This window comes from Motacilla alba, chromosome 1 (assembly GCF_015832195.1).
Source record: "Motacilla alba alba isolate MOTALB_02 chromosome 1, Motacilla_alba_V1.0_pri, whole genome shotgun sequence".
In the NCBI taxonomy this organism is placed as follows: domain Eukaryota; kingdom Metazoa; phylum Chordata; class Aves; order Passeriformes; family Motacillidae; genus Motacilla; species Motacilla alba.
This window is the reverse complement of record NC_052016.1, coordinates 103,097,837-103,124,967: the sequence shown is the minus strand read 5'-3', so window position 1 is coordinate 103,124,967 and position 27,131 is coordinate 103,097,837. Positions and strand designations below refer to the sequence as shown.

The 27,131-nt window shown below is 36.4% G+C and overlaps 1 protein-coding gene across 1 annotated transcript in view; it reads left to right on the top strand.

The window, feature by feature from the left end:
* The window catches only part of LOC119709953 (pseudouridine 5'-phosphatase), a 65,600-nt gene that overhangs the window by 6,873 nt on the left and 31,596 nt on the right, over positions 1-27,131 (top strand). Inside the window, exon 2 of the mRNA XM_038158410.1 lies at positions 16,582-16,800. Coding sequence (XP_038014338.1) covers positions 16,582-16,800 — 219 coding nt within the window. The remainder of the gene's footprint in view (positions 1-16,581; positions 16,801-27,131) is intronic.

Sequence of the window (27,131 nt, the reverse complement as noted above, 5' to 3'; positions counted from 1 at the left end):
CTACCACATTTCAAAATGCCATGGGCAGCATTCAAAATGATTTTTTTTTCCCTTGAGAAATTAACCAAGGAATGCTCCCAAGCTGAAAGATCCATGATTTGATTTTAACGTTGTACAGGAATTACACACAAATGCAATGTATTTTTGGTGCTTATTTATGAGTTACCCCAGACCCAAAACATTTGGTTATAGAGTAAGAAAAAAAAAAAAAAAGACAAAGCACATGTCAAACAGTTAATCCTGAGACTTTTCCAATTTCCTTTTCAATAATTTGGCTTTTGTTTTCTGACTGTTACACACTTGCAATTGCTTAGAGAGCTGTAGTAAGTGGAGAGGTATGTTTTGAAAATGCTGTGAGTGTAAAGGTTCTGTTTAGTGATTTTAGAGGTGCATACAGCAGTTAGCCTGTTTATAAAAATTAGTCTCTTCCTGTGCCTAAAAGCGGATTTTCAAATCTGTTTGTAGATGATAAGGATTTGTTGCATACGTAAACTGTCACGTGTATAAAGTTCCAATTATTTTGCTTTGAATGTAAATAATAATATGTCATAGCTGGAATAGAATTTCACACAAAGAAAAGGTGCATAGAATTTTCCATTATAATAACAAAATTTCTAGCTGCTGTATTCCAATTTTCTTTTTACTTAAGAAGAAAAACAGCATTAACAACCCTGGTTTTATTATTCTACATCCTGGCAATAGTTACACTCTACCATCTTGGACCCGGTTCTGCAGCTCTTGTTCTGAGTAGCTGTAATTCATTCATGTAGCCTTGTTGTGAGTTGGCTAATTGAGCTCTTGAGAGTGGAATTTTTCAGAACATCTTAATTTGGGCAGGGCGGTTTCTGGTCTCTGAATTCTGCTGGTATATTTTCTCTGAGACACAATCCTGCTCTTGAATACTGACATTTATACTTCTAATAGAGGAGGAGGAAGGGTGTTTGTGATTGCTATTATTTTTTTTCTTTTATATTAGCAGCAGACCTTAATGGAGATGATAATTTCCACACTATGACCATTGTTATTTTTAAGACCAGGAACTATGTTAACTAAAAATACAGAAGCAATTAAGCCAAATATCTTCTCCTCTCAAACTCTAATGCATTCATTATGGACATCTCTGGCATGAAGTAGATACTGCTAATGATTGTTGCTGCTCCTATTATGTGTTTATGTACATCTTTGTATTGATACTAATTTCTTTCACAAGACTACTAAGAATTATATAACCAAGATAATTTTTGTGGCTTACAATGGTTCTCTCAGAGGCTCCTGACCTTGACTTATCCCTTTTTGCCCCTCTTTGATAATAATAAGAAAATTGTTGTTCTGACCTAAGGTTTGTTGAGGTAGTGTTAACCTTCATCAAGATTTTTCTGGTCCTTAGGGGAAAACCATCCTGTATTTTTTAATCTCTGTTTTTTTCTTCCTTTGCTTCAATAACTGGTGAAGAATATATCTTTTGTGGCTCTTTTTATTTGATGGCTGAAAACTTTTTTTGACTTTTTTTTTTAGGCAATAGTTTGTTTCTTGAAGGGTTGCATACCTGTTGACAGTATCAGTTGTTGCTGTCTCCATGTATGTTTTCTGTTCTTGTGCAGCTTTTATTAATCTTTTCATTCCTCTTTTAATGAATACCATATTCAGTAGTAGTTTGGCAGTATATCTGATGCTGCATTTTGGAAATACTTTCATCTAAGCATACATTGCTCTTTCTCATATACTTTTCCAAGCTAACGTTATATGTAATAGCTGATTTCTTGTTAAAATGTATTCTTACTTTTCTTCCTCTTTCTCTTTAGAGATCTATGACATATTTTTGTAAAAGTTATCAAATAAGTACTAATAGACTGTGTCTCATGAAGCAAGTTTACTTCTAGCTCTTGAATGTTTTCCTTTGGGCACTGTGGGAAGAGATAGGATAGAATTGAGTTACAGGTTGTGGCACGTGCCCGCAGAATGCCATGGTGGCACAAAGGAGCACAGGGTGGCACAGAGAGGCTGTCTCCACCTGACTTTGGGGGAGGAGGTGACACGTGGCAGAGCCGTAGGGACCGGAGCCTGCCAGAAGCTGGCCGACGGGTGAACAGCACATGATCACTCCATAGAAGGACATTTAGAAAGTGTGCTGCTGATGTGGCAACATGGGATAGGTCACCTAGTGAGAATTAGCATGTAAGGAAATACTGTGCCTTGAAAAAGTGTGTCAAACCAGTTTGTTTCTTTGAATAAAGGATTCAGATTCCCTGCTGGTCTGAGTCAGTGCTTCAGTCGTTACAGGGCACCACTTACAGGTTAGCTGTCCAAACATTGCTTTTTTCTCTGCTGCTTGTTTTTGGATTGTCTCTGCCTGTGTGTGGTTCTTTTGGATAAGTTTCACATGCAGTTTGTCTCAGGGTAATGCAAGGCATTTAAGAGGAAAGCCCACTTTATTATTTGTTAGTTCAGTCTTTCTGTCTAACATCTATGTGAATGCGCTCATGACCTTTGTCATTATATAATATGGGCAGTGTTACATTGTCTCATTCTTCCAGCTCATTAATGTGTGCTCTCTGACCTGCTGTAATTGGGCCCCGTGTCACCTTTGTTCTCCACAGGATGGGCTCGTGCTAGCCCCTTGCAGCAGCCCTGTGCTCGCACGTGCTGCACTCACTGGGTTTGCTGCCAAGCTGCTCAGCCCTGGCATGGATTGTCTGCTGTGTGTAAATATGGGTTCACGCAGGTTCTCTTCTCACAGGACCAGTGTCATGGTATACAGAAAGTAGCCTGTTTATGTCAGGGCATCTTTTGGAACATTGCGTCTTCAAAATTATCTTCTGCTTTAATTGCTCCATTTGTATGTAATGTAAGCCTAAACAGAGTACCTATTCAAACTAATAGAATACACCTTTATTTGATTACTGACCAGTAATAAGTGGGATTATATTTTTTGGATTGGGATGTTTTATGAGTTTGACACTGGTACTGGTCATTTGGGAACATTTCTAAGCAATAGGAAAAAAAAAATTGTACTAGTACTAGAAGAGGGAAGTGAAAGATAATGTGTATTTAATGAAAAAAATAGGATTATAGTGTATCAGAAGGTTTGAAGTATGAGAAATTAATGGTTTGAGGTGGAGCATGAGTATACTGAGACATATTTCATTTGAATAAATTTTTCTATGGTAAAGATACTTTTCTTTGCTGGTTTTGTAATTTACATATAGTCACCTCATTTGACCTGTCTCTCCAGGGTAGAAGACTATACTCATGCATGACTGTAAAGTGACATAACCTTGGATATTCTGCTACAAGATCATTATTACAAAAAATTACACCATGTGAAATGGTGGATCTCTTCATGCTAGGTCTGAGTCTTCTCTATAGCATTATATTATTACTGGACTAACAAAATGTTCTTTGCTTTATGGCTCAGGGGAGATAGAGCCATAAAGAGCTTATCACAATGTAATAAATTTCTAGTCTTTAAAAATTAAAAACAATGTTTCATGGGGAACATGTCTTGGGAAAATGAAAGTATTTGGGCCACTAAGGTACTGTAGTCTATCTAATTGCTATTCTACTGCCTAATAACTTTCACTGTTATTATTGTTGTAGATCATATTTTTATTATATTTACCCTTTTACCATTTTTAATTTAAATGTTTTCATTTTTCATGGATGAAGGCATCTAGGAGTAAAGAGCAAGAAGTAGTGTTGCTGTTCTGGTTTTTTGTGTTCTAAAATGTCAAATGTTTTATATATCAATTGATTGCAAATTTTACAGTATTGCAAAATTTAATTCCTTGGAATGTTCGATTCAGAGTTCATTTTGCATAGTTTACTGTTGACCATGGCTTTGCCTTTTTCAAAATGGATGTGAACTATTCCCCTTCTTTCTTTTGCAATTTGTTTTAAAGAGCAGGTAGTGAGTATATGTATTTACAGTAACAAGGTAAAATTCTAAGTTCTTAGGTTAAAAAAAACCCAGAGATTTGATTTTATTTTCCTAGAAATTATTCTCACTACCATCTTGAAATTCTCATTTTATGAGTCATCTTGACTTGGCAACTGCTTTGATAGTGCATATAAATAACTTTTCCCAAACCCCATGTTCTTTATGCCATTCTTTTTCTTAGAGGAGAGCATCGTATAAGTACATCATTCAGAAAGATTGTATTTATGACTGGTTACAAATTGCCCAACACCTAGGTGGTGTAGGATATCAAAGGTGTAAGATGGAGTACCTTACAGGTAGTGGACTTTCCATGGGTAGAAGTGAAGGAATTGGTTTCAATAACCTGTAGTTCTGTTTAATTAACAGTAGCAACTCCCTTCCTTCAATCCATAAAAAAGTGGTGTTGATAATGTAAGCCCAGAGGTGTAAATCATATATTCAACAAAATAATTTACAATTGTCTATGATTACAGCTATTGTATAACTGTACTTAATGGCAGTCTAATTTTGGAAAATGTATTACCCACTTTAATTGTCTATAATGGAGCCTTGGAAACAATTGCAGACTACCAAAGAACTTATTTTTTCACAGAATAATGATGATGATGATGCAATTTAATTGCTTCAGTACTGACAGTGTAAATTCTTCCTATTTCCAGCTCAAGAGCTACTTAAGCTCCTCTGTGAGTCCAGTGTAGGGAGTAAAAATCTCAAGAGACATGCTAGATTTTCTATAATTAATAATTAGGGTAGAGAATACTGTGAAGAAGAAACCCCTTTCCTGAAGAAAATAGCTTTATTTTTTTTGTGTAATTTCAATTTTGTTAGTGGAAAAATTTTAAAGTTGTATAGAATACAAGTTCGTAACAGAAGTTATGAGAGCCTGAGAGCCCTGTGGCAATACCACCATGGTCTGTGTCAACCTAACACAAGGAGAAAATCTCCAGTCTCTTTGCTTATGGCAGGGTCAATGACTAAAGCAACTGTTTGTGTTAGAGACTACAGACAGTAGCTGTAGTCAGCAGTGTGTAGTTCTCCTTTCTCTGATTGCAATGTTCTATACAATTGGATTCTCTTATTAATAGTTAGATTTGCTTTTCAGAAAATAGAAGAAAAAAGGTATTTCTACTTGTTGATGGATTACCATGTTTGCATTTTCTGTGCAAAGTTTTTAATCTCTTTGGAAACTACTACCCAGAGGTTGTTAGAAAGATGTGGCCTAGAGTGTGTGCAGCTCTTGCAGAAAATAAAGGTCTTTGGTTGGCCAGCTGTTTTAAAATTATTGAACTTGAGCACCTCATAGTTATTTTTTGCTTACATTTAGGAAACATGTAAGTTATCCTGTTTAACTGGTTATGCAGCTCTAACTATATGCCTAGGATGTGTTCTAACAGTTTAGAAACATAATGGGTCAAAAAGTATAGGACTTTTAATCTAAAAGTTATTAATTTCAGTGGCTCAGTTGAATATATTCAGCAAATAAATGAGAGGCTTTTCCTTTTGCTGATTGTGGGAGAAAGGGTACTGGATTTTTTTTCCTTCTTTAGTTTTTAGATAGAGTGAAGGAAGTTTAGGCTATTTTTGTAAATAAAGTAAAAAATCTCTTCTATCTGCTTATTAAGCATATAATTTCCCAGCCTGTCTTTTGCAAGAAATGTTACAGTAAAACTAAGAACACCCCAGCGTAGTAACTCATGTGTCAGATGTATTAAATTTCAGCCACTGGAGAGTGGAGCTGTTTGTGTCTCAAGATGTAAACTTTGACCTCAGCTTGCAGAACTGAGGCAGAAAGAAAGATTGAGGGAAAGTGGAATGACTTCTAGTTCAATTTTCAGTATCTCCTTTTACTTTTATCACATTACTCATATGGAAAAATGAAATTATGGACTGAAATTTCTTGCACTCTTTGAGTCTCTGAACACATTTTTTTAATTTCATTTAGTAGGATACACAGCAGTGTTTCTTGTAACTCTAAGCTGTCACACTCAAAGCAGAGTCATACCGTAATATTTCCATTATGCCCAGAACCACTCTCTAGCAAAAGAAGATTCAGCCTCTCCCCTTTGAGATACCTCAAAATATAACCCTAATAGCTGCTGTCAGAGAGTCTCCTTCCAGGTTTCCATTTCTCCTGTAGTCCTCATGTGAATTGGGTTCACTGACATGTTAGTGCGATTCTCTCTCTGAACCTTTTTGCAATTACAGTATTCTTTCAGGATTGTACTGTAAATAAGTTTTATGTCTTCTTGTAAAATGTCTCTGATACGGTTTTATTATTTTTTCCATTTTAAACAAGAGATAGTAGTATTTAGGTTAAATGCATTTTGATGTTTGAAGACCTTATGCTACTTTAAAGTTTTCATATGTGCTAAAATAATACAAGGTCAGTTAGACTCAAGCATGGGAGTTAACATTTCTTGATCATCTGCTCTTTGCCAAGAAAGGGACACTCTCAGAAAAGCTTTAAAAGCTAAAATATTTTACTTGAAAGTGGGTGCTGGATCCAGTACTTCCGCCTTTAGGTACCTGACATGTGCCAAACTTTTAAGTGTTGTCTGTGTCACTTCTACTACAATAAAATAATTGTGTGCAATTGTTAAGATCTCATTATTGAGAGATGTCTCCATCTGAATTAAGGTGCAAGCAGGATCATACACCCAAATCAATAGTATGGATTTTGTTTAACAGTAAAATGTGAGGTAGAAAGATAAAAAAAGAGAGGAGGGAGGGACAGACAGACTGACAGATTAAGCAGAATACAGTCACCAACCATGGATCCAGCAGCATCTCATTGGTCCTTCTTCACCCTGGGCTTCTTGGTGGTGAGGGTCCCGAAGTTGTTGAAAAATTTTCAGTATTTATACATTTTAGCAAACAAGGGAATTGGTGTTCATGGACTACATAATTCTCTTACTCTATTGGTTAAATGATTCCCTCACTTCTAATGCTAATTAATCCCATGCTCAATCTTTCTGAGTTTTGAGCCAGGGGGTTTCTTGAGTCAGTGGGTTCTGATCTCCCCTTACCAGATTTAGTCTGAGCTGATTTTAGCAGGGTTACTCAGTTGGTTTTCCTTGTCCATTATCAGTGATATATTCTTCTCCCGCTGTTTTTTTTGCCTCCCTCTAGTCTGAGATTACATTTAGACAACAGTACCACCTTTATCTTTTCTCAAGTTCCTGTCAGGTGGCTTAATTTACAGTCCAAGTTCCAGGAATCCATGGAGGTGTATTTGGGGAAGACACCTTCAGTGGTTGCAGATGGAGCATTTGCTTCTTTACACAGTTTGCCACAATGGGCAAAGTCCTTCAGTGGTAACAGTGTTTGAGGCAGTCAACCATCATTTTTAAATCTTACAGCAGCATGGAGGTTGATGAAATTTTTTGCAGATGAATGTACCTGGGATGGTTTCAAACTGAGGTGATTTGAAATCCTTTCACAGGTATTTTGCATCAGATATTTAATTTTGAAATGTTTCTTCCATATCTTACTTGAACTGTAGTTGATGCTATTTGCTATTGTTTTTCAGGCTTCCTAATCAATCTGCATCTGTCATATTAAGTACAGATTTTGTATGATGGGAGGTAGAAATTTTGGGCAATAATTTTCATGACAGAAGGCTAACTTAAAATATTCTGGTTAGATTTTCCAGTTAATGAAAGTTAATTCAGTCTATTTTTAGTTATATAATAACTAAACTAGTTGTAGTTCTATCTATAGAACTGTAGTTAGAATTAATATTAATAAATAACTAGTGTACATTCTATACTAGTATTACTAGGTGGACTAAAACATGTATGCAGAGAGGCTAAAGCTTTTCAGCAAAATTTCAGATACATACTGACAGGAAAACTATGCAGGTCTCCAGCATCAGGACTGAGAATTAGTGTGTAAATACTCATGAAGAAAATGAATGCTGTTAAAAATCTGTTATTGTGTACTAAACTCTGTATAAGTGGCAGTTTGTTGGGGAATATTGTTAGGAAGACCTAGTACTGATACAGTATGACTGCACTTGAGTGACTGGCCTAATTTCCTGTGAATAGACATTCTTTTTGCCATATGAAGTGTTCTCAGTGCACAGCATCTGCCAGCCTGTGGGTCAGGTTCTGGAGTACAAATGGTATTTTAGCTCAGAAAGACAAAAGCATTGTGTGTTGGGTGGGGCTATGAGCAACCTGATCTAGTGTAAGGTGTCTCTGCCCCTGTCAAGAGGATTGGAATAGGTTGTATTTGAAGAGTCCCTTTCAACCCAATCTGTTCTGTGGTTCATGTACCTTTCTCTCACTGGGTTCAATAGGGCTTAGTTAAAAATTTCTATGGCCAAGTATAGGTTTTATTTCATCCTTACAATCTTAAGCAAGCTGATTATGTTCTAAAGCAAATTGCACTCTTCCAGTATTTCTGTGTTTTTACCAATGGTGTTGGGAAACAAAAAGACCATCATTTGTGACAGTTCTAAATTTGGGTAGTCTTTCTCTGGGCTACAGACTGTATTTGATCTAAGACTCAGTTAGAACTTGCTTCTGGCTTACTGCCAAGTCTGGAGGCAGGACAACTCTTGCTGTTGTGTGAGGCCTTTGAGTACTCTGTGAGACTAGCCCTCTATTCTGATGCTCAGTCCCACATGGGAGGTGAGGGCTGTGGTCACACATCTTCAGAGAAGCCTATGGCTCACCTGTGTGGAAGTTCCATGTTATGTTTTGTTGGAAGTTCCTTTTATTGGTGTCTATATAATAGGTTTGAATTTTCTTTTACAGTTTTCAAACATTGCAGCTCATAAAACATAATTTTCAGTTCACTATATCATACTTGTCTCATGAATCTCAAAGGTCTGATATTTTTGTGTGTATTTTAGATTATAGTTAGTATAAGAAGTGCTTTGTATAAAACTGGTAAAGAATTGTGACCAGGTCTTCTGCAGTTTTTCTGTCACTTTGCTCTTGTATGTAGATAGTCCGCCATGATGAAATGTCCTCACTCTTGGAAAACCAAGCCATTTGATCATGTTTGGTTTTCTGCTCTTGGTGTTATCACTGCAGAGAAATCACTCCATCAACAGATTTACCTCAAAAATTTTAGGCACTCTTGAGTGGGCAGGAGGGAGTGTCTTTATTAATCTGTAGTTCTCTACGCCTTCTCTGTGGTAGTAATGTTTGGCACATTGCCACCATTAAATTTAGAATATTGTCCAAGACCACAGTAGAAAAGTAATGTTTGGTTTTTTTTTTCGTATGGAAGTCACTCTGTCTTTTAAAACGTTTCCACTGTAGAGGAAACAGACATTTTGACAGTATTACAGAAAGTGATTTAAAAACATGTAACACTGAAAGTCAAACATCTTGAATTTGCAGTTTGATCAAGTCTTTATACATATATATGTATATATATGTATATGTATGTATGTATATATAGTCTTTCTGAGAATATATGTATAAATTCTTAGAAGGATTAAAATGTTTTGAGAGTAAGGAAATTGGTATTAGGAGAGACCTGTGATGTACTGAAGAGAATTTTCTCTATGGCCTCATTTTGTTGTATTTCTTTTTGAGGAAGGAATAAATTTCCTGACCCTTTTTTCCCCTTTCACAACTTTTTTTTTTTTTTTTTTTTTTTTTTCATTTCTGCTTTCTTTTAGGTTGTGGGTTAAACAGAACAGTTCTGGGATACCTGTTTAAGGAGGGTTATGTTTCTTATAGATAACTCTTCCCAGAGAAAGTATGTATTTGTATTTGGCTTTGTGTGGCAAGGTTTTGGTAGCAGAGTTGTGTGGAAGGGTGGGCTACAGGGATAGCTTCTGTGAGAAGATGTCAAAAGCTTCCCTGATGTCTGATTGAGCCAATGCCACCCAGATGCAAGACAGACCTGCCTCTGGCCAAGGCTGAGCTCATCAGTCACAGTGAAAGCACCTCTGGGATAACAGTTTTAAGAAGGTGAAGAACACTTGCTGAACAACAGCAGCCAGGGCAGAAAAGCTAGAATATGTGAGAGAAACAGGCCTGCAGGCATTGAAGTTGGTGAAGAAGGAGGGGGAGGACGTGCTCCAGATGCTGGAGGAGTCCTACTCCTGCAGAGGAAGGAGCAGCAGAGATTGTGATGAACTGACCCCAACCCTTCCTCTCTGTTTACCCGTGCTGCTGCAGGAGAGGAGGAAGAGAAGTTAGGAATAAAGCTAAGCCCAGGAAGATGGGATGGGTGCAAAGGAAGGTTTTTTAAAATTTGGTGTTATTTCTTGTTCCCCTGCTCAGATGTAATTTCCCCAAATTCTGTCTGTTGTGCCTGTGATGGTAACTGGTGGGTCATCTCTCCCTGCCGTCATCTCGACCCGTGAATCTTTTGTTATATTTTCATTCCCTTGTCCAGCTGAGGAGGAGGAGAATGACAGAGTAGCTTGGGGCTTGGCTGAGTACCTGGCCCAACCAGGGCCAACCCACCAGACTCTTAATTAAGAAGATAAAATTAGCTATTCTTCTGCTGACTTAGATAACTCAGTGACCCTTATGGTTTCATCCACCTTGTTGTGGCATGGTTTTACGCAAGTGCCTTAGAGCATCTAATTTCAAAACAACTTTTTAATTCCTTGGGCCAGTTGCCTGCTGCTCTGTGTTTTCAGCAACATCTCAAGAAGAGGAGGTACCCCCTTGGTGAAAGGCTAACTTCCTTGTGAATATGCTATAAGCCAATAGGGTGTTCAGAGCTGGTAATTGCTCCTCTGGCTGAGAACATTGCTTGTATAAATTTCCATGGTATAGTAGCTCATATACTAATGATAGTGTAACTGTTGCCTGACTTGAGTCTCCCCATACACATTTTAAGAAGCTGTGTCTGTAAATTGTAGATTTCCACCCAACAGACAGGGTTTTTCCAGGCACTATATCAACTGCTGCTTGCATAGTTCTGTCTTTAATGGTTAAGAGCCGAAGAAAGCATATCAGGCAGTTTCTATGAATCAATAGCTTTTCTATTTTTAAACTAATGAGATGCTGTCACATAGATGATGCTTAATAAGTACATTTTTAGAATATTTTGTATTAAGTCATGTATATTGCCTTTATATTTCAAAGTTTGATTCCCTCATGCTCTGGAATTGAAATTCAGATTTCTCTTTACATTTTCATGTGTTGTTTTGCACTGGTGCCAGAGTATTGTTTACAGCTACACATCGAAAAAGTTTGCATGCTTTATTTCTGAACTATTTCTTTCACTTCACTTTGGCATTAAAAAAGAAGGATAAGGTGTATATATGAATACAAGATAGCATTAAGATATGTCTGCTGTATTAATGTAAACTAAAAGCCTTTTGAATTTGTTCAGAAGTTTCTTCCTCTCCCCATAGAAGTTCCATGTTTCTCTGCAGATAAAATGAGAAATTGGCTTCCTCTGTAGCTACCATTGAAAAATTCTCCTAGTAATATAAGCCCACAGGGGGAAATACGTGATACTCATTTGGGAACAGTTTCATGCAGCTGCTGTTGTTTGAGAATCAAACTTACTTCCTTTTTAAACCTGTCAGCAATAACTTGAATTCATGGTAGGATCTCTCAGAGAAGGGCAAACAGACTGACAGCACTGAATTAGCCAGCAGTAACATGTTTCTCTGGACTTAGTAAAATAATCACAATGCAACAGGTTTGTCTACCTTGGAGTGTACTTATATTAACATTCAAGTACAAGGGAAAATAAGAAGTAGGTTTGCAAAAATTAAAGCTCCAGAACAGTCATATACCTACTCCTTACTAAAATGAATGATGGATCTTTTCAGTGAGTTTTTCTAAGTGCTAATCAAAAATGTAATGGTTTACAAATCATTACTCAGTTAAATTGGAAGCAGTAATTTTAATTTTCAGTAATTTTTTTTCTGTATCTTTGGGAGTTATGGTTTATCAATCATGTAAAATGTTTTACAAAATTATTTGTTCTTTGTAAGTAGCTTATGATTTTGAAGTAGCCATTATTTGGTGCTTGATGTTTATTTTAATAGATACTTCACCTTCCTTTAACTTCCAGGTAACAGTAAGATGAATTTAAGTGGTACTGGTTATGAGAGTGGAAAGGTGCAAGACATGAATATGACAGCAGCATTTCCCTTGGTTTGGTGCTTCAGACTGCCTTTAGGTTCAGTTTGCCTGGTTGGATACATCAGCCTTGACATTTAGGCATGGCTCAAATGTTTCACGTGATCATGTGTGAAACCAGTGCTTATTTCCTCCTATGGCAGTGAAGTGGGTATGTCTAAGATGATAAATTTAGATTTCATTTTTCTTCTTAACTTCATGGAAGGAATGGGGGAATACTACAGTAAAGAATGGAACATTCCTTTTCCTTGTGTACTTTCAATGCTAAGCATTTTGAACCACATTCCTTTAATGAGCCCTTAAGTCAAGAGGCTCCAGGTTGATTTGTATTCATTGGCTAGTACTCCTGAGTTTCATTCTTTAAAAGACACTCTTGCCTGTAAAACACAGTTCTATACATACACCATATAAAAGTAAATATATGAAAATAAAGGCCTGTATGCTTTATATATATATATATATATATATATATATATATGCACAAGCATATGAATTGTTTATATAAGTGTATGTAAATGTTATACAAGTGTATATATGTACATAACATATTAGCATGAAAAATGTCAGGGTATGTTAGAAAAACAGCCTTAGGCCCTTAGGATGGATTGAAGCACTGAGTTTTGTTTTCTGAGCTACTGCTCTAGTTAGGCTATTATGCAAAAGGTAATTTCTGTTGCCTGCCTTCCTCGTCCCTACTTTTGCTGGGCTGCTGTAAGTGATTTTGAGTTTAGCTGTAAAACTGCTGGTTTTTTTTTTTCCTTTTAGCCATCATGGGTGACCATAGTCGTGCATTTTTAAACTAGCTTTCATAGTAATGAAAGTGTGAATAGAAGAATGTTGAGGGGGAAGTGCAAAACTGACCTTTTGACACAAATTGCAAGACAGTTTTCTGCTACAGATTGTTTATTTTAAAAACTGTGTTCTTCAAACAAAGAACTCAAAACTAGTGATTAAGATGAGCTATGGCTAAAAGGAGGTTTCATGCCTACTAATCTCATCTACTTGATAAACTAGAGATTATTTTAGAATAACAATAACATAATATTCAATAAAAAGATGTATAATCCTCTGAAAAAATTAAGTTCTGTATTCATGAAGTCATAATTTTCCATCTTAAAAAGTCTTTATGTGTAAGTGATAAACATGAGGCATCTATACTGTTTTGATGTTTGCTGTACCCCCAGCCTAGGTAGATCTGCTCATCTAATTGTGACTCTGCAGTGATTCAAGCAGATTATGCACTCAATATCTTCACTGTGGTGTGTTTCCAAGTGACTGCAGGTTTTCCTGAATACATGTCAGCATATTTTTGCACCAGATCACAAACTGAGTAATCCAGTGCCTCTGTCATTTGGGCACTTTATCTGTATTTATTGTGGCTGGCTTTTACACACTCTAAACAACACCAGTGGAGCTGACTGTGCTTTTATATTGAAGAAGGGTCGCTATAAAAATGACTAGAAGATGATATGTGACTAGGGAATAAATATTACTCATTCCCAGTGAAATGTGGCAAGCAGATGGACAATACGTTGTGCTGATAATGTCCACATAAAAGATATTTCAAGAGATGAGAGCTAGAAATAAAAAGAGTATTTTGAAAACTTATGCATTTACTTGAAATTGCAGGAGCTAAGAATTCTTGCTTTTCCTTTCCATCATTAGAGCAGGCCACTGCCACATAAGTCCTGTCGTGTTTTCAGTTTGTATTCCTGATGGAGGCTAGCAGCTGGGGCTGGATTCACTTGCTGAAATGTGTTAGTGTGAAACACTTGGAATGCTGTAGGGCATCATCTGGCTGCTTATGCCATGAAGTGTGAATCGTGCCCAAATTACCTTTTTAACATTAGATATCTGTGGATATCTTGGACATACCAGAGTAAATACCAGTAGATGCTTGTAATTAGGCACTTGAGTTGAACTTCTCATTCTTTTTGCTTGTGTCATTTCATCAATGGGTTTTATTCATGTGTGGGAGCTAGATATAGTTTGTTTTGCATAGTAGATGTATAGCAGTATAAAATTATGTTTCACTGATATATTTAAACTCTGATCAATCCTTTGAACTGTGTGTGGTTTCTTTCTTGTTACAGTGGTGACAAAGCTAGCCTGCCTTTTTTTTTGAGATTGCTCCTTTCCAATAGGAATAAGAAATCTTGAAGTTATATCATTATTTAGTATTCATGTAATGCTCTTTAATTATTAGGGAAACATATAGATCTTCCTTTGTCTTCAATCAAAAGAAACATGTCCTTATCTGTTATACATGCATGTAGAAATGCAGGTTTATCAGCAGTGATCTTCTCAGATTCCAGTTGGATTTTACAGTGTATGTGTACATAATTTTTTTTTCCTCAGATTTCAGATTTTATTCATGTGCTGTAGTGAAACATCTATGTCAGTGAGTAAAATGTGTACATCCATGCTTTTGTCATCTACTCATTAAAATTAAAATAATGTTGATTTTTTTAAGGAAAATAAAAATTCATTCACAAGTCAGCTATGCAATATTTAAAATGCAGGAGACTAGTAAAGTAGTATATTTAGCTATGAAGTTGAACCTTTCACTTCAAATAGATTAATGTGTAATTATTGTAGAGACCCATTGGAAAATTTTGATGTTCTTGAATTTTTTGTTTGTTTGCTTTGTTTTAATTCTGCTTAGCTTGTACTATTTAATAGGATGAGGATTGATTTTTCAGTTCAAATTTAAACTTAGGGTAAGAATGTTATGTCCATCACCTGGTGAGTCTAAGATATAGAAGAAAAACTAGTTTATAAAAAAAAGGGAAAGTGAGAGCTGTGAATTAAAAAAATTATATTCTTAATTTACATTCTTAGCTTGCAGAGAGTACCAGCTGGCATTTTCAAGCAAAATTGAGGAATTTTTGTTATTGTTCTCTTTTATTTTTTTCCTTTCTTGTGTCAGCCAGCTTAACACTTTTCAGAGCCCATTTGCCTGTGTTTCTGTTATGATACCTTTCCAGTGTGTTTGAGGGGTCTCCAAGATCCCTTGTAATTTTTTTCCCTTATGTGTAGTCGTTTGAGGAGCATTTAATAAGAGTAGTATTGGGTTTTTTGCCTCTGTTTTTAAGGTAAGAGGTTTTGTTGAACCCTTTGGCGCTCTGTTAAATATTCCAGACAAGTATGTTGGGTCTTCATCTGACCTTTCGGCCCAACATCCAGAGAATCTATTCTGCACTGCTGTAGGTTCACACGATGGTGAAATGGCCCCTGTGTTTCTCATTTGCTTTCAGATGAGACTCGTCTGCTGATCTCAGGATGACATTACTGTGGTGAAGTAGGGAGTGTCTGTCAAACTGCAGAGAAGGTCTTGGCATCTGTTGTAGTCATGGGCTCTGTGCTTCTTTCTTCGGACTGTGTTCTTCATATTATCTTTGTTAAAGCTTAACGTTTAATCACTCCTGCATAATTCTTATGTACTCAGAAAGTGACACAATATCCACTTGAATAATTTCATTATTTTATTATCTCCATTAAAAATATTTCACATGGCAAAGGCCATGTTGATAAGTGAAGTCCCTAGTTTCTCTAAATAAATCTTGTAAGAGCAACTTCTTTCTTTCCTTGCTTTTGCCTTTTGTTTCTAAAGTGATGATAATAGACATATCTTTAGAGATACAGAAGGCAGAGACATGCATGAGAAGGAAATTAAAGCTGGTTAACAGCAGTAGCTGACTTTTCTGAGGAGACTACTTAAAAAGATAAACAGACTGGTAGAAAAGCCAGTGTTTGAGATCTTTGCTGAAATGAGGAGAAGAGCTGGAAGTACATGTCATCCCCATATTGATGTTAAATTCAATGTTAATGACCTTCTTTTTCAAAAATTTGTAGAGGTAGGAGATGAGGAAAGGATGAATTGTTTGTTTGTATTTTAAAAAAATAGCTTTAAACCTAAAACCACCTTTGAGACATAAGCTGATAGTATCACTGCCAAAATTCAGTCTGAAGTTTGCTCTTGTCGGAAATCCACTGGAAATACAAGTGAATGTGTTTTGCTTGAGTAATCTCTTATAAATGCAGTGGTGCCAGCAGCTCTGTAATAACAGCCATAATGTCTTTGAAGGCACTTAGAAGCTTCCTCTCAAAGACACTCTTAAATAATTAAATCTTTTTTTTTTTTTTACAATTTGAATGGAATATGTGATGGCATCCCCCCAAAGTACCAGATTTCCTTCCTTCCTTTCTTTTCTTTCTCATGAAAAGCATAAATAGAGTATTTAAATTAAGACACTGCTTGCTAACTTGGATAGTGAAGAAAGGTGATGAAAGAGCAGATCCAGGTAGTTATTTGTTGAGACCCTAAGATGCATTTTCTTAATGCAGAAATGAGAGCTTGAGAAACCTGAGTACCTCTGAGCCGATGGTAGAAGCCTTGGTTCCCTCCTGCAAATGAAGGGAGGCCTTTTATCCACTCTGCTACATGTCTTCTGGCTCCCGGCAGTTCATGCTCTGACCTTTTATGTGGTCTCTTAGCAAGACCAGCTGCCTATTTGTTTGTACATAGGTTTAAATTTCTTTTTTTCCTTTTTTTTTTTTTTTTTTCAGATACTGAGATTCTGTATTCAAAAGTGTATGAAGAGATCTGTGGGCGTTATGGAAAGACCTATAACTGGGATGTGAAATCCATGGTTCTAGGTAGACAAGCCCCAGAAGCAGCAGAGATTATTCGAGATGTTCTAGATCTTCCAATAACCAAAGAAGAGTTGTTCAATGAAAGTAAAACGATGCTGGAGAAGCTATTTCATACTGCTGGGTTGATGCCAGGTATGTTTCTTTGCAGCATTTATAAGCTCTTTATGGAATTATTTAAACGCTGATCAAGGTAGAGGTTTGTAATCTGCCTTCCATAAAGCAGTCACTCTTACAGATTACGTTTCATTGCTCTTGTTTTAGAAAATTTACTAAATCTACCTTTTATTTACCTGTTTAACGGGATATTTTACCTATTAAAGTTGACAGAATTTTTTTTTCCCCTGTTTACTTGGACAAAAGCTTTCTTTCATGTTTTAAAAGAGCAAAAAGGACTAGATACACGTGCATGAATTCTGTTTGGTAAAGTAGACATTTTTTGTAACTGTTTTTGGCAGCTGTGTTTTACGTGGCTATGAGCGCAGTCTGACTTTGTTAAGCACAGATGCATTTGCCTGCACATACAAAACGTATGTGTGCCAAAGGGTTCTTTCTGTTGGAATTATTCTCGCCTAACCCAAAAATTGTAATTCAAATACTGTGTCTGAGTGTGTCAGTGGAGAAGGAGGGTTTTTCAGGTTATCCTAAGACAGGGGAATTTCCTTACCTTCTGAAGATGTCTTTTACCAGTGATTGTGCAGGATGCTCAAGTGAGTAGCTTCAATGAGGTAACTCAAGATTAAGCAAGAGGATGAATCTTACCTGTAATGTGAATCCATTCTTTTGTATGGAATTACATTTAGATTTGAAATGCTTAGAGAGAAATCTTCAGCCATGCAGCACTATCAGGACCTAAAGCTAGGATTGCTGCTAAATTTATGTACAATGTTAAACTTTATGGAGCAAGTATCAATAATTTATGATGGGGAAAAAAAACAAAAACAGAAGGCAAGGACTATAAAAAAAGTATTAGAAGTGAAATAACTGCATGTCACTGTACATGTTTAACGGTTATTGTTTTTTTCTCTTTGAATGTGTGCTCATTTGTTCTGACAATTTCTACAGCGCATTAATATTTTAATTTTTAGAGCAACTTTTTTATACCTAGTTTCATAATGCATTAAGAAGATGAAAAGGTAAAAATATGTGATATGTTAGGAATAAGAAACAAGTTGCAAAAAAAAAAAAAGTGTGATTTTTTTTCAGCGGCTTAAAAAGCTTTAGTATGTTTTGTGTCCAACTTAGTTCTCACTCTTAGTTATCTCTCTAATGTCTTTTATAGGCAAGATTTTTCAAATTGCATCTCTCTCACTTATACATCCACCTGACACAGTGAGCCTAGTTAAACTTTCCAGAAAACAAAGTTTGATTCATGTGGTTTTTATATTTCATCTCAAGCTTCTGGGACTGACTTTTCAAATATATCTTTTGCAAGCCAAACAAAAAAAAAACAACTTGTATGGGTTTAGAAAATGCTGGATGAACAGACTACACAAAATGTTGGGTAGCACAGAGGAAATATTCCATGCCTACTGAAGACTGTGATAATGTGGCTGAGATGGCTTGAACAGAGTTGGAAAGGTGAGGGAACAGATTAGCCAAAGGAAACATGAAGTTTTCTACTGTTCCTGCCTTCAAGAAGTGAATTTTGTCCTCTCTGAAGCTGGACTATTATGGATGAAACAAGCAAAATTCATACTGGGACAAGCAAGTAAACATTTTCATCATCACCAAAATTGTTCAACTGATTGTCTTTTCAGTTCAATTAAATACACATGGTAACTTTTTTTGGTCCATATTCTAAAGTAGAATTGATGTGAACTAGGATACAAGCTGAATTGACATGAATTTTGGGAAACCAGGTTGATGACAGTTAATAAGCTAGGGGAAAATGTCTCCAGCTACTTACTATTCAGTTTCTTAAAGAACTATTCTCCAGGTAACCAGGTTTTTTTAATCCAATTCTGTCTTTTTGTGTCTTCTGAGGATGTTATTGTGGATTTATTCTACAGTCAATTAATGTTGTTGAATGGGTTTCTTGAACGTGTTGTGCAAGATGTAAGATTGTGGTAATGTTTTGAGTTTACCATTCTTCTCTGACTGAACTGATCTTTCAGATGGTTACAGGTAAATACAGGGAATTGAAAATTAATTGTCATATTAACAGTGTAAGAGGACTCTAAAGTGCTGTGTCTCTGGTGATCTTCTGACAGTTAATAGACAGGACACATTCTATTTTTTCAAATCATTTCTAAAAGTTGTGAAAAAAATTGGATTGAAGTTTGATTCGGTGGAAAGCACTGCTAAACAGTGGCCAATGGTGTTTGAAAAAATGACTCAAACAAAGTGGCACTTGTTTCTGGATGAGCTATGTACATGATCTTGCCAAAGATGATAGTGCTGTAAATTCCTAAATCAAGTAAATTACAGGTATGTCAGTGTTGGCTAAGGATAATGTGGAAGTTGAGTGAATATTTAATTGGCAAAGAAGTTCTTAGTCTGACAAGTTAGAAACTCGTCCTGATTCCTGCTGAGAGAGAGTTTATTTTCTTCTTAATACCAGGTGCAGTGCTGTGTTTTGGATTTAGTACAAGAATAAAGTTGATAACACACTGATGTTTAAGTAGTGCTTGCCCCAAATCAAGGATTTTTCATTTTGTCATGCTCTGCCGGTGAATAGGTGCACAATAAGCCAGGAGGGAGCATGGCCAAGATAGTTTATCTGAACTGGCCAAAGGGATATTCCAAATCATAGCACATCATGCCCAGTATATAAACTGGAGTTGTTACCCAGGAGAGGGACCAACTGTGGCTTGAGGATGGTCTGGGCATCAGTCAACAGATGATGAGCAATGATATTGTGCATCACTCTCTTAGATTTTATCTGTCTCTCTCCCTCCCCGTTTCATTTTACAACAGGTAGTATCAGTATTATCATTATTACTTGTTTTTTATTATTAATCTGTTCTTATAGCAACCCACAAGTTGTTTTTTTTCCTGATTCTTCTTCCTGACCCACGAGGTAGGAACACGCACAAAGTGAGAAGCTGTGTGGTACTTAGTGTCCTGGTGGGATTAAACCATGGACCAGGCTATATGACAGGCATACCACTTAGTACAACACCTCTAAGGCATAAGTGGCTGAAGACAGAATTTGGGCTATTTCAGTATGGCCAAACTGACAGACAAGCTTCAATACATCATGCTGTGGTCAAAATACAAATTTTATTTAAGAAGAGGCACCATCCATTTCTAATATGGAATTTTCTGGTAACTATTTGGGAGTTTTTCACAGTTAGATTTATTTTTAGTTCTGAAAGAATCTTAAGGAATGGTAATTTTGATTCAGTATAGAAAGAAATTAATCCAAGATGACACTTAAAATATGACAGACCTGCCACTGTTCTTCTTTTCTAAATATTTCTGTCAGAGTACAGACATTGTTATCTACAGGAGTAATGCAGTAGGCTTTCTGTTTCTACAAATGCATTTTGAGTGTTTCTGTGTTGCAGGGAAGTGCTTTGTCAGAAGATGAGGGAGTGACAAGCAGAACAGAAGAAAACCATGCATATGTCTGTTTACCTATGTATATATGGGTGTGCTTTTGCATAAACCTAGCATATATACAGGGTGAGAAAAACTGACCTCCAAATTTTGCAACTACCAACAGTTGCTGTAATCATGTCAGTATTATGAAACTACTGTTATTCTTTCACTGTAGTCTCTGGGTTTTGCCTCATCATCATTATCATAAAGCACAGATCTTTAAGGTCTGTGTGGCTGTGTATGCCTTTCAGACATTTTCCATTCCTGGACTGTTTTCATGATAACTGGGATTTAGTTGTTGCATCTCCTCTTCAGCAAGTGAGGAATGTGATGTGCAAACTGTTTTCCAGTTCAAGTACAGTTGACTGTCCTTTGCAGCCATGAGAAGATAATTTCATACCTCAATTTTAGTACCAAATGAAGCCAGTCAGAAAGCACAAAAAGAGAAGAAAGGAAAGCAGTTTAAACTTCAATGGCAACTCACTCCGAATTTATTTTTTCTTGAACAGTTCAATTCAACCAGAAGTCTAGTTTGCTTCACCACTGCTTCATGTTTGTGCCCTTCCTACCATGATCTTTTCTTTTCCTTGCTGTTTTTGTTTTAATGGTAGGAAGCTCTAGTGAGTCTATGCTGGGCTCAGTGAGCCTGTAACCCCTAGAGATTTGCCAATTAGTTGCAAACTTGGAATGATGCTTCCTGTTAGGCTGTTACCAAACATTTGACCTTTACATTAAGTCCTAAAGCACTGCATCCCAAACATGCTTTTATCAGGAAATCAGCAACATAGTTGATGCAGGTTTGGAATTATGTAAAATTTAATACTTATATTCCTTCTATGGTGATGCATGTGTCAGTATGTCCAGATTCAAATGAGAGTAATGATTTGATGAATAAGAAGTCTCTCTGACCAGAAGGGTCTCTGATACTTTTTAGGGAGAAATGATGTAAGACAAAATTCCTTATTAATAGTCATGGCCTTCCAAAGTGAGGGGGAAGGCTGGTAGTTTCCACCACCACTTTTGTAGCTTAATGAAAGGATGCCATACCATGGCAAAAAGCATTTTTAAATAGTATGTCATAACAAAGAAGCAGGTTGTTCTGAGAATTGTGTTTCCATAGTTTCATGAGATTCAGAAATAGAATAGAATAGAATAGAATAGAATAGAATAGAATAGAATAGAATAAATAGAACTTTTTCAGTTGGAAGGGACCTACAAATGCCATCTAGTCCAAATGCCTGTTCAGGGTTGGCCAATTTAAAGCATTCTTGGCAATTAAACCAAGCAAGGGATAACCCCACCTCTGTCACACTGTCATCTTCACAGCAGCAATCCTGACTTCATCTGAGGACTGAGAGCAAGTATAAAGACTGAGAGTATAAAATTAATAGCATCAGTAATGGGCTTGCCATTGTTGTAGCACACCAGACTTCATAAAAAATACTTTAAAATCATTTTATTACTTAAGTTAACAAGCAGCATCTTCTTTTTCTAAGTGAGGTTGATTTATTTTGCTGAGTGCTCTTAGTGTTCAGAGGCTGCTGAGGTTTCTTGCCATAGATTTGTTTTTGTGAACTTAAGGATTATCATTGAATTGGTTAGAAATCTAATCAATGTGACAAAGCTGAGTGCAAATGTTAACTTTTCTTTGATTAAAGAAAGTGATGAAATCTTGAAAAGCTCTACCACATAGCACATTCAGTGAATGTCATATCACATTCAGTGTGGGAACTGTAAATGATTTTGGAAAAAAGGAGAAGTCTTTTTAGTACACAAGCTATATTTATCCTTGAGATTTCTGTTTGTGTACAAGTGGACATAAATTATCAAGACATGCATAATGTATGCACAGTTAATTTAAACACTGCATAGACCACTTTGGTTTCCTTGAGTCTTTTTCTCAGCAGTAAATCATTTCTTCCTGATAAACACCAAACACTCTTGGACAGCTTGTTTTGTGCAACATTACAGTAAAAGGAAGTGGACTTGAATATGTGTGTCTAAAGAGCCTTGATTTTGGCACAGAGGTCAGGTGTCCTCTGTTCTTGTGGTGCTGAGTGTGAGTAGAAAAGTAACTGTGTCTTCACAGCGATGAATGAAGAGCAATGGTGTGATGTACGTGTAGGAGTACTGAATGTAAGACAAGAGCAAAGTTCTATTTGACCATTGCTGTTTAAGTTTTTTTTGGCAACACGGACAGTGGGATTGAGTGCACCCTAAACAGATTTGCTGATGATACTGGGCTGTGTGGCCCAGTCAGCATGCTGAAGGGAAGGGGTGCCATCCAGAGGGACTTGAACAGGCTTTACAGATGTGTTGAGGAAAAGCTCATGAAGGTCAGCAAGGCCAAGTGCAAGGTCCTGCACATGAGGTAATCCCAAGCACCAGTATGGGCAGGGAAGAGAATGGATTGAGAGCAGCCCTAGCAAGATAGGCTTGGGGGTGTTGATTGACAAGAAGCTCAACGCAAGCTGACAATGTGTGCTCGGATCCCAGAAAGCCAACTGTGAACTGGGCTGCATCCAAAGAAGCATGGCCAGTGGGTTAAGGGAAATGATTCTGCCCTTCGACTCTGTTCTTTTTGAGACCCCACGTGGAGAACTGCATCCAGCTGTGCGGCACCCAGCATGAGAAGGATGTGCACCTGTTGGAACGAGTTCAGAGGAGGACCAGTGATCATCTGATCAGAAGAATGAAGCATCTCTCCTTGAAGGTTGACTGAGAGAATAGGGGTTGTTCAGCCTGGAGGAGACTTAAGGGAGACCTGACAGCACCTTCAATATTGCATGAGAAATCTGGACAAGGACTTTTTACAAGGGCTTTTAGTGACAGGACAAGGGGGACTGGCTTCAAACTGAAAGGGAGTAGGTTTAGGTTAGATATTAGGAAGAAATTCTTTACTGTGAGAGTGGTGAGGCACCAGAAAAGATTGCCTAGAGAAGCTATGAATGTCCCATCCCTGGAAGTTTTCAAGAACAGACTGGATGGGGCTTGGAGCAACAGGACTTGACAAAAGTTGACCCTCACATGGCAGGGGATTGGAACTAGATGATCTTCAAGGTCCTTCCAGTGCAAAACATTCTGTGAATATGTGCACAAACTATATTAGGAAAGAATGTGGTGACTGGTACAGTTCTTCCAACAAATATTTCAGTGCACAGGTCTGAAAATCTGTTGATTAGTACTGTATGCTTTTAAAAAGTCTGTAGCCCATGTTGTTTCTTCTTCAGAATATGCTGCACCTCAGCTACAAGACTTAGCAAGTGTAGTTGTATTAGCATGAGCTACATGGCATAGACAAGCTCCAAAAGTATAGTAGGGAAAGAGAAACAAACCATACACGTACGTCAGCAAAGGAAAAGGGAAACAGAATAAAAGAGGCAGCAAATTAACAGATTAGTCAAACATTATATGAAAATAAAAATTTGAAAAATTGTGGTTTTGAATGAGAGTAAGAAGTCAGATTAAATAAATAAATAAATAAGTTACACCACCCCCAACTAGCCCTCCCAAGAAAGCATAAGCATGTACAGGTAAAATATACATAAGGAAAGATCTAGTTGCCCATGAAATACAGTTTTTGTTCTCTGTTAAAAAGAACTTAGTAATGTATCTCAATACTCTATTTTTTCAAACCACCACATTTCTTAGCAAAAAGTTTGGAAAGAAAACCTTTCCTTTGGCTTACAATTACAATTGACATTAAAATAGATATTACTAATAGTACTCATTAGTACCTAGTAATGAGTACCTAGTAATGAGTACCTAGTAATGAGTAATTAGTACCTAGTAAAAGAAAGTGGTCTTCAAAACTTACTTAAATAAGGAGAATGAGTATCTTTTCAACAGATGGCAACCAAATAATTGTGACTGTAAAATACAGACAAATATAGCACAGGATTATAACTGGATCACTTACCAAGTAACCAGTAACTACCTGGGGAGAGGTATAAGACAATCTGTAAAATTTCCTAAATAACTCACTTTTTCTGAAGTATTTTTGTAGTCCCCAAAACTGTGTCAAAGGATATCTAGCAGCAGTGGGTAGCACTAAAGTTGTTACATTAATCATAACTATTGAGGCCTGCATGAGTAAAGGTTGTTGGACTTGATGATCCTTGTGAAACTCTTCCAAGTCAGCTTATTCTGTGATTCTGTGAAATGAGAAGTACTATTTTTATTAAACTAATTAAAGTGTAGAGAAGCTTTTGAACAGAGTAAGTCATCTTCATATCACTTTTAAAATACACATTTTCTATTTTGAATTTTCAGAGTTTGCATGTGTTTACTTTCTGAAAAAAAACAACTATGAAGAGAAAGACACAGAATAATCACCCTAAGCCTAGATAAAGTTTTTATTATTTCCATACCCTATAGCCTTTTGCTTTCTGTAATAATTTAATATGAACTTCCTCTTGAATCTGAAAGAAACACAGAAGCTATGGATATTTCACAATATAACCTTATTTCATTGACTACTTGGTAATTGCATTTAATTAGGCTAAGAAATATAATGTATTTATGGTGTTTTGTTTGTATAGGATTATTATTATTATTATTATTATTATTTACTGTATTGAACTGAAGTAAGCCTACGTTGTATTGTTTCTTAGATTATTATATATCTGACACTGTAAAAAGGACAGTGATCATTTAGAATATGAGGTATTATTGTACATGATGGTTCTCTCTTCCAGCCTGCTCAAAATGTTTTTCAGTTGGTTAACACTATAGCTAAATTAGTTGTAAGCTATAAAGGAATATTATGTATGATGGTTAGGACAGATCTGAAAGCCCTGTGAGCTGTTTGGATTTTGTTTAAGGGTAGGAGAATGTGGATATGTCTGCTATATGTCCTTCCTAGTGGAGAATGCTAGCTTTCAGATAAATTAAGAGCAACAACACACACCCACATTTGCTATTTCTCTATTTCCTATTGATTTCTTGGTTTTCTTTCTGGGATTGCATTGTGGATAAAATACTATTTATCACAAATAAGATGAAATTGGTACCTAGGTGCCAATCAGGGAAGAACTAAGCAGTGGCAAGAGGGGTATAGTACAATGTGGTGTTTGTGAAAACATATGCCACTGAAAATGACGCTGTTTGTTTATTTGAGGCCTTCTCAGCCATGTAGGAGATCCTGTAATGTAATTTTGAAGCTTAGTTTTCATAGAATCTACCTTCTAAATTCTAGGTGTTTAACTTATTATGGTCCTATTTGCAATGTATACTTTGAGAAAAGTATACAAGTCTTGAGAAAAGGTCTTGTGAAGTTCATTTTTAAGGGTTCTTTCCTTACATAGCTTATGTTCATCTTTTTAGGATTGAGACATTAGAGAAGACAGAGAGGCTGTCTGTGTAGGTCTGAGTATTTATGTGCTCCTGCACTCTGTGCTGACAGTACACAAACCAGCTGTTTCCCTGAAGCTGGAGGACTGTAGGACTTCGGCTCTGTGTATAAGATATCAAACAGTGGATTTTCAGGCTAAGGTACTGTCAGAGCTTGCTGTGTGTTGTCTGTATGATGGTCTTATGCCTTCAAATAAATCAACTGCAAGCAGAAATATAAACACCAGTGTGGGTGAGTGAGGGTCCATAGTGACGCTGAGTCCCCAGGCAGGTGCAAAGGAGAGATGCTTTATTGAAAAAAAAAAAGCCTTTTAAAGCAGTTAGCCCAATTAGCAGTTAGCAGCTACATACTTTTAAATCATAACAAACATAATTCAACCACCATTCATCACAATGTGAACACACCATGGTTACATGACTTGTTTTTCCACCCCTAACTCTGCTGAGTCACTTTCCCAGAGTCCTTTTCTAGTTAACCAAAATAACCAAGGCCTGAGCCATTATTTTACAAATCCTTCCCTTTGTAAGGTTTTACCAATATGCAACACAAGAGATGTTCAGTTGGGAATCAGAGGAAACTGAAATTAGTGTTCAGTCCTAAAGCACTCTCAGAATTAAAGTATAATTCTCTTCCTTATCTCACGTGTCTTCCCATCACTTTCTTGTTTATCTTGAAAAACATTCTTATATACTACTGTAACATGTTCATAGGTGAAAGTTTGGTTGGAGATTAACATTTGAAAAAATAGAAGAGCTTTATAGTCTTTCCTTCTTTATCTAAAAGCATTTTAAAAGAAATAGATCTGAATCTGTATATAGAGAATTGGTACAAGTTAAGAACAGTGTTTCATTCAGGGATAGATAAATACAAGAAAAGGGATGGTACAAAAAAATTTGAAATTATTTAAAATAAAATGTAGCAAAAATGTATGTACTGTTCACTGTTCTAAACTGTTGTGCATGACACAGTTTGTATAAAGCTAAAAGGAAAATAAAAATTCCCTTTACTTTCAATCAATTTGAGGTAGCTTTCAGGAGTTTCATCTTGTTAATTTTCACTTCATGATCAATAATGTCATTTGATTATAACATGTGATAGCTTAAAAGGAATAATGTAGAAAACAGTGTTGTAATAGCATGTAAATAATTAGATCGGGATTCTCATTAGATCATTTTAATGTAACATTATTTGGTTTCCTGAACTCTTGGTGTACATATATGTATTAGTCAATTAGAAGGAAAATGTGACAGTTAGCCCAAGGGTTTTGTTGTTCAGTCTTATTTTTAGTTTGTCAGCTGATCCGATGTATTAGTCACCATGATATCAGCTAAATTTAAGGAGAACAACACCACATCCGGAGTGTAATGGAGGGATAAAAGTTCCTTTTTCAAAAAAATAAAATAACCTTTAGCTATTCCACAAGTTTCAGAACAAAAGAGCTGATCTCTTTCTTTTAAATGTGTCTGTGGTCTCAGAAGTAGTCGGTCCTTTCTGTTCATTTAATTAGTTTCCTTTTTTCCCTCAAAGTTGATAACTTCATTGACATTTGTGATTAATTGGGTTTTAA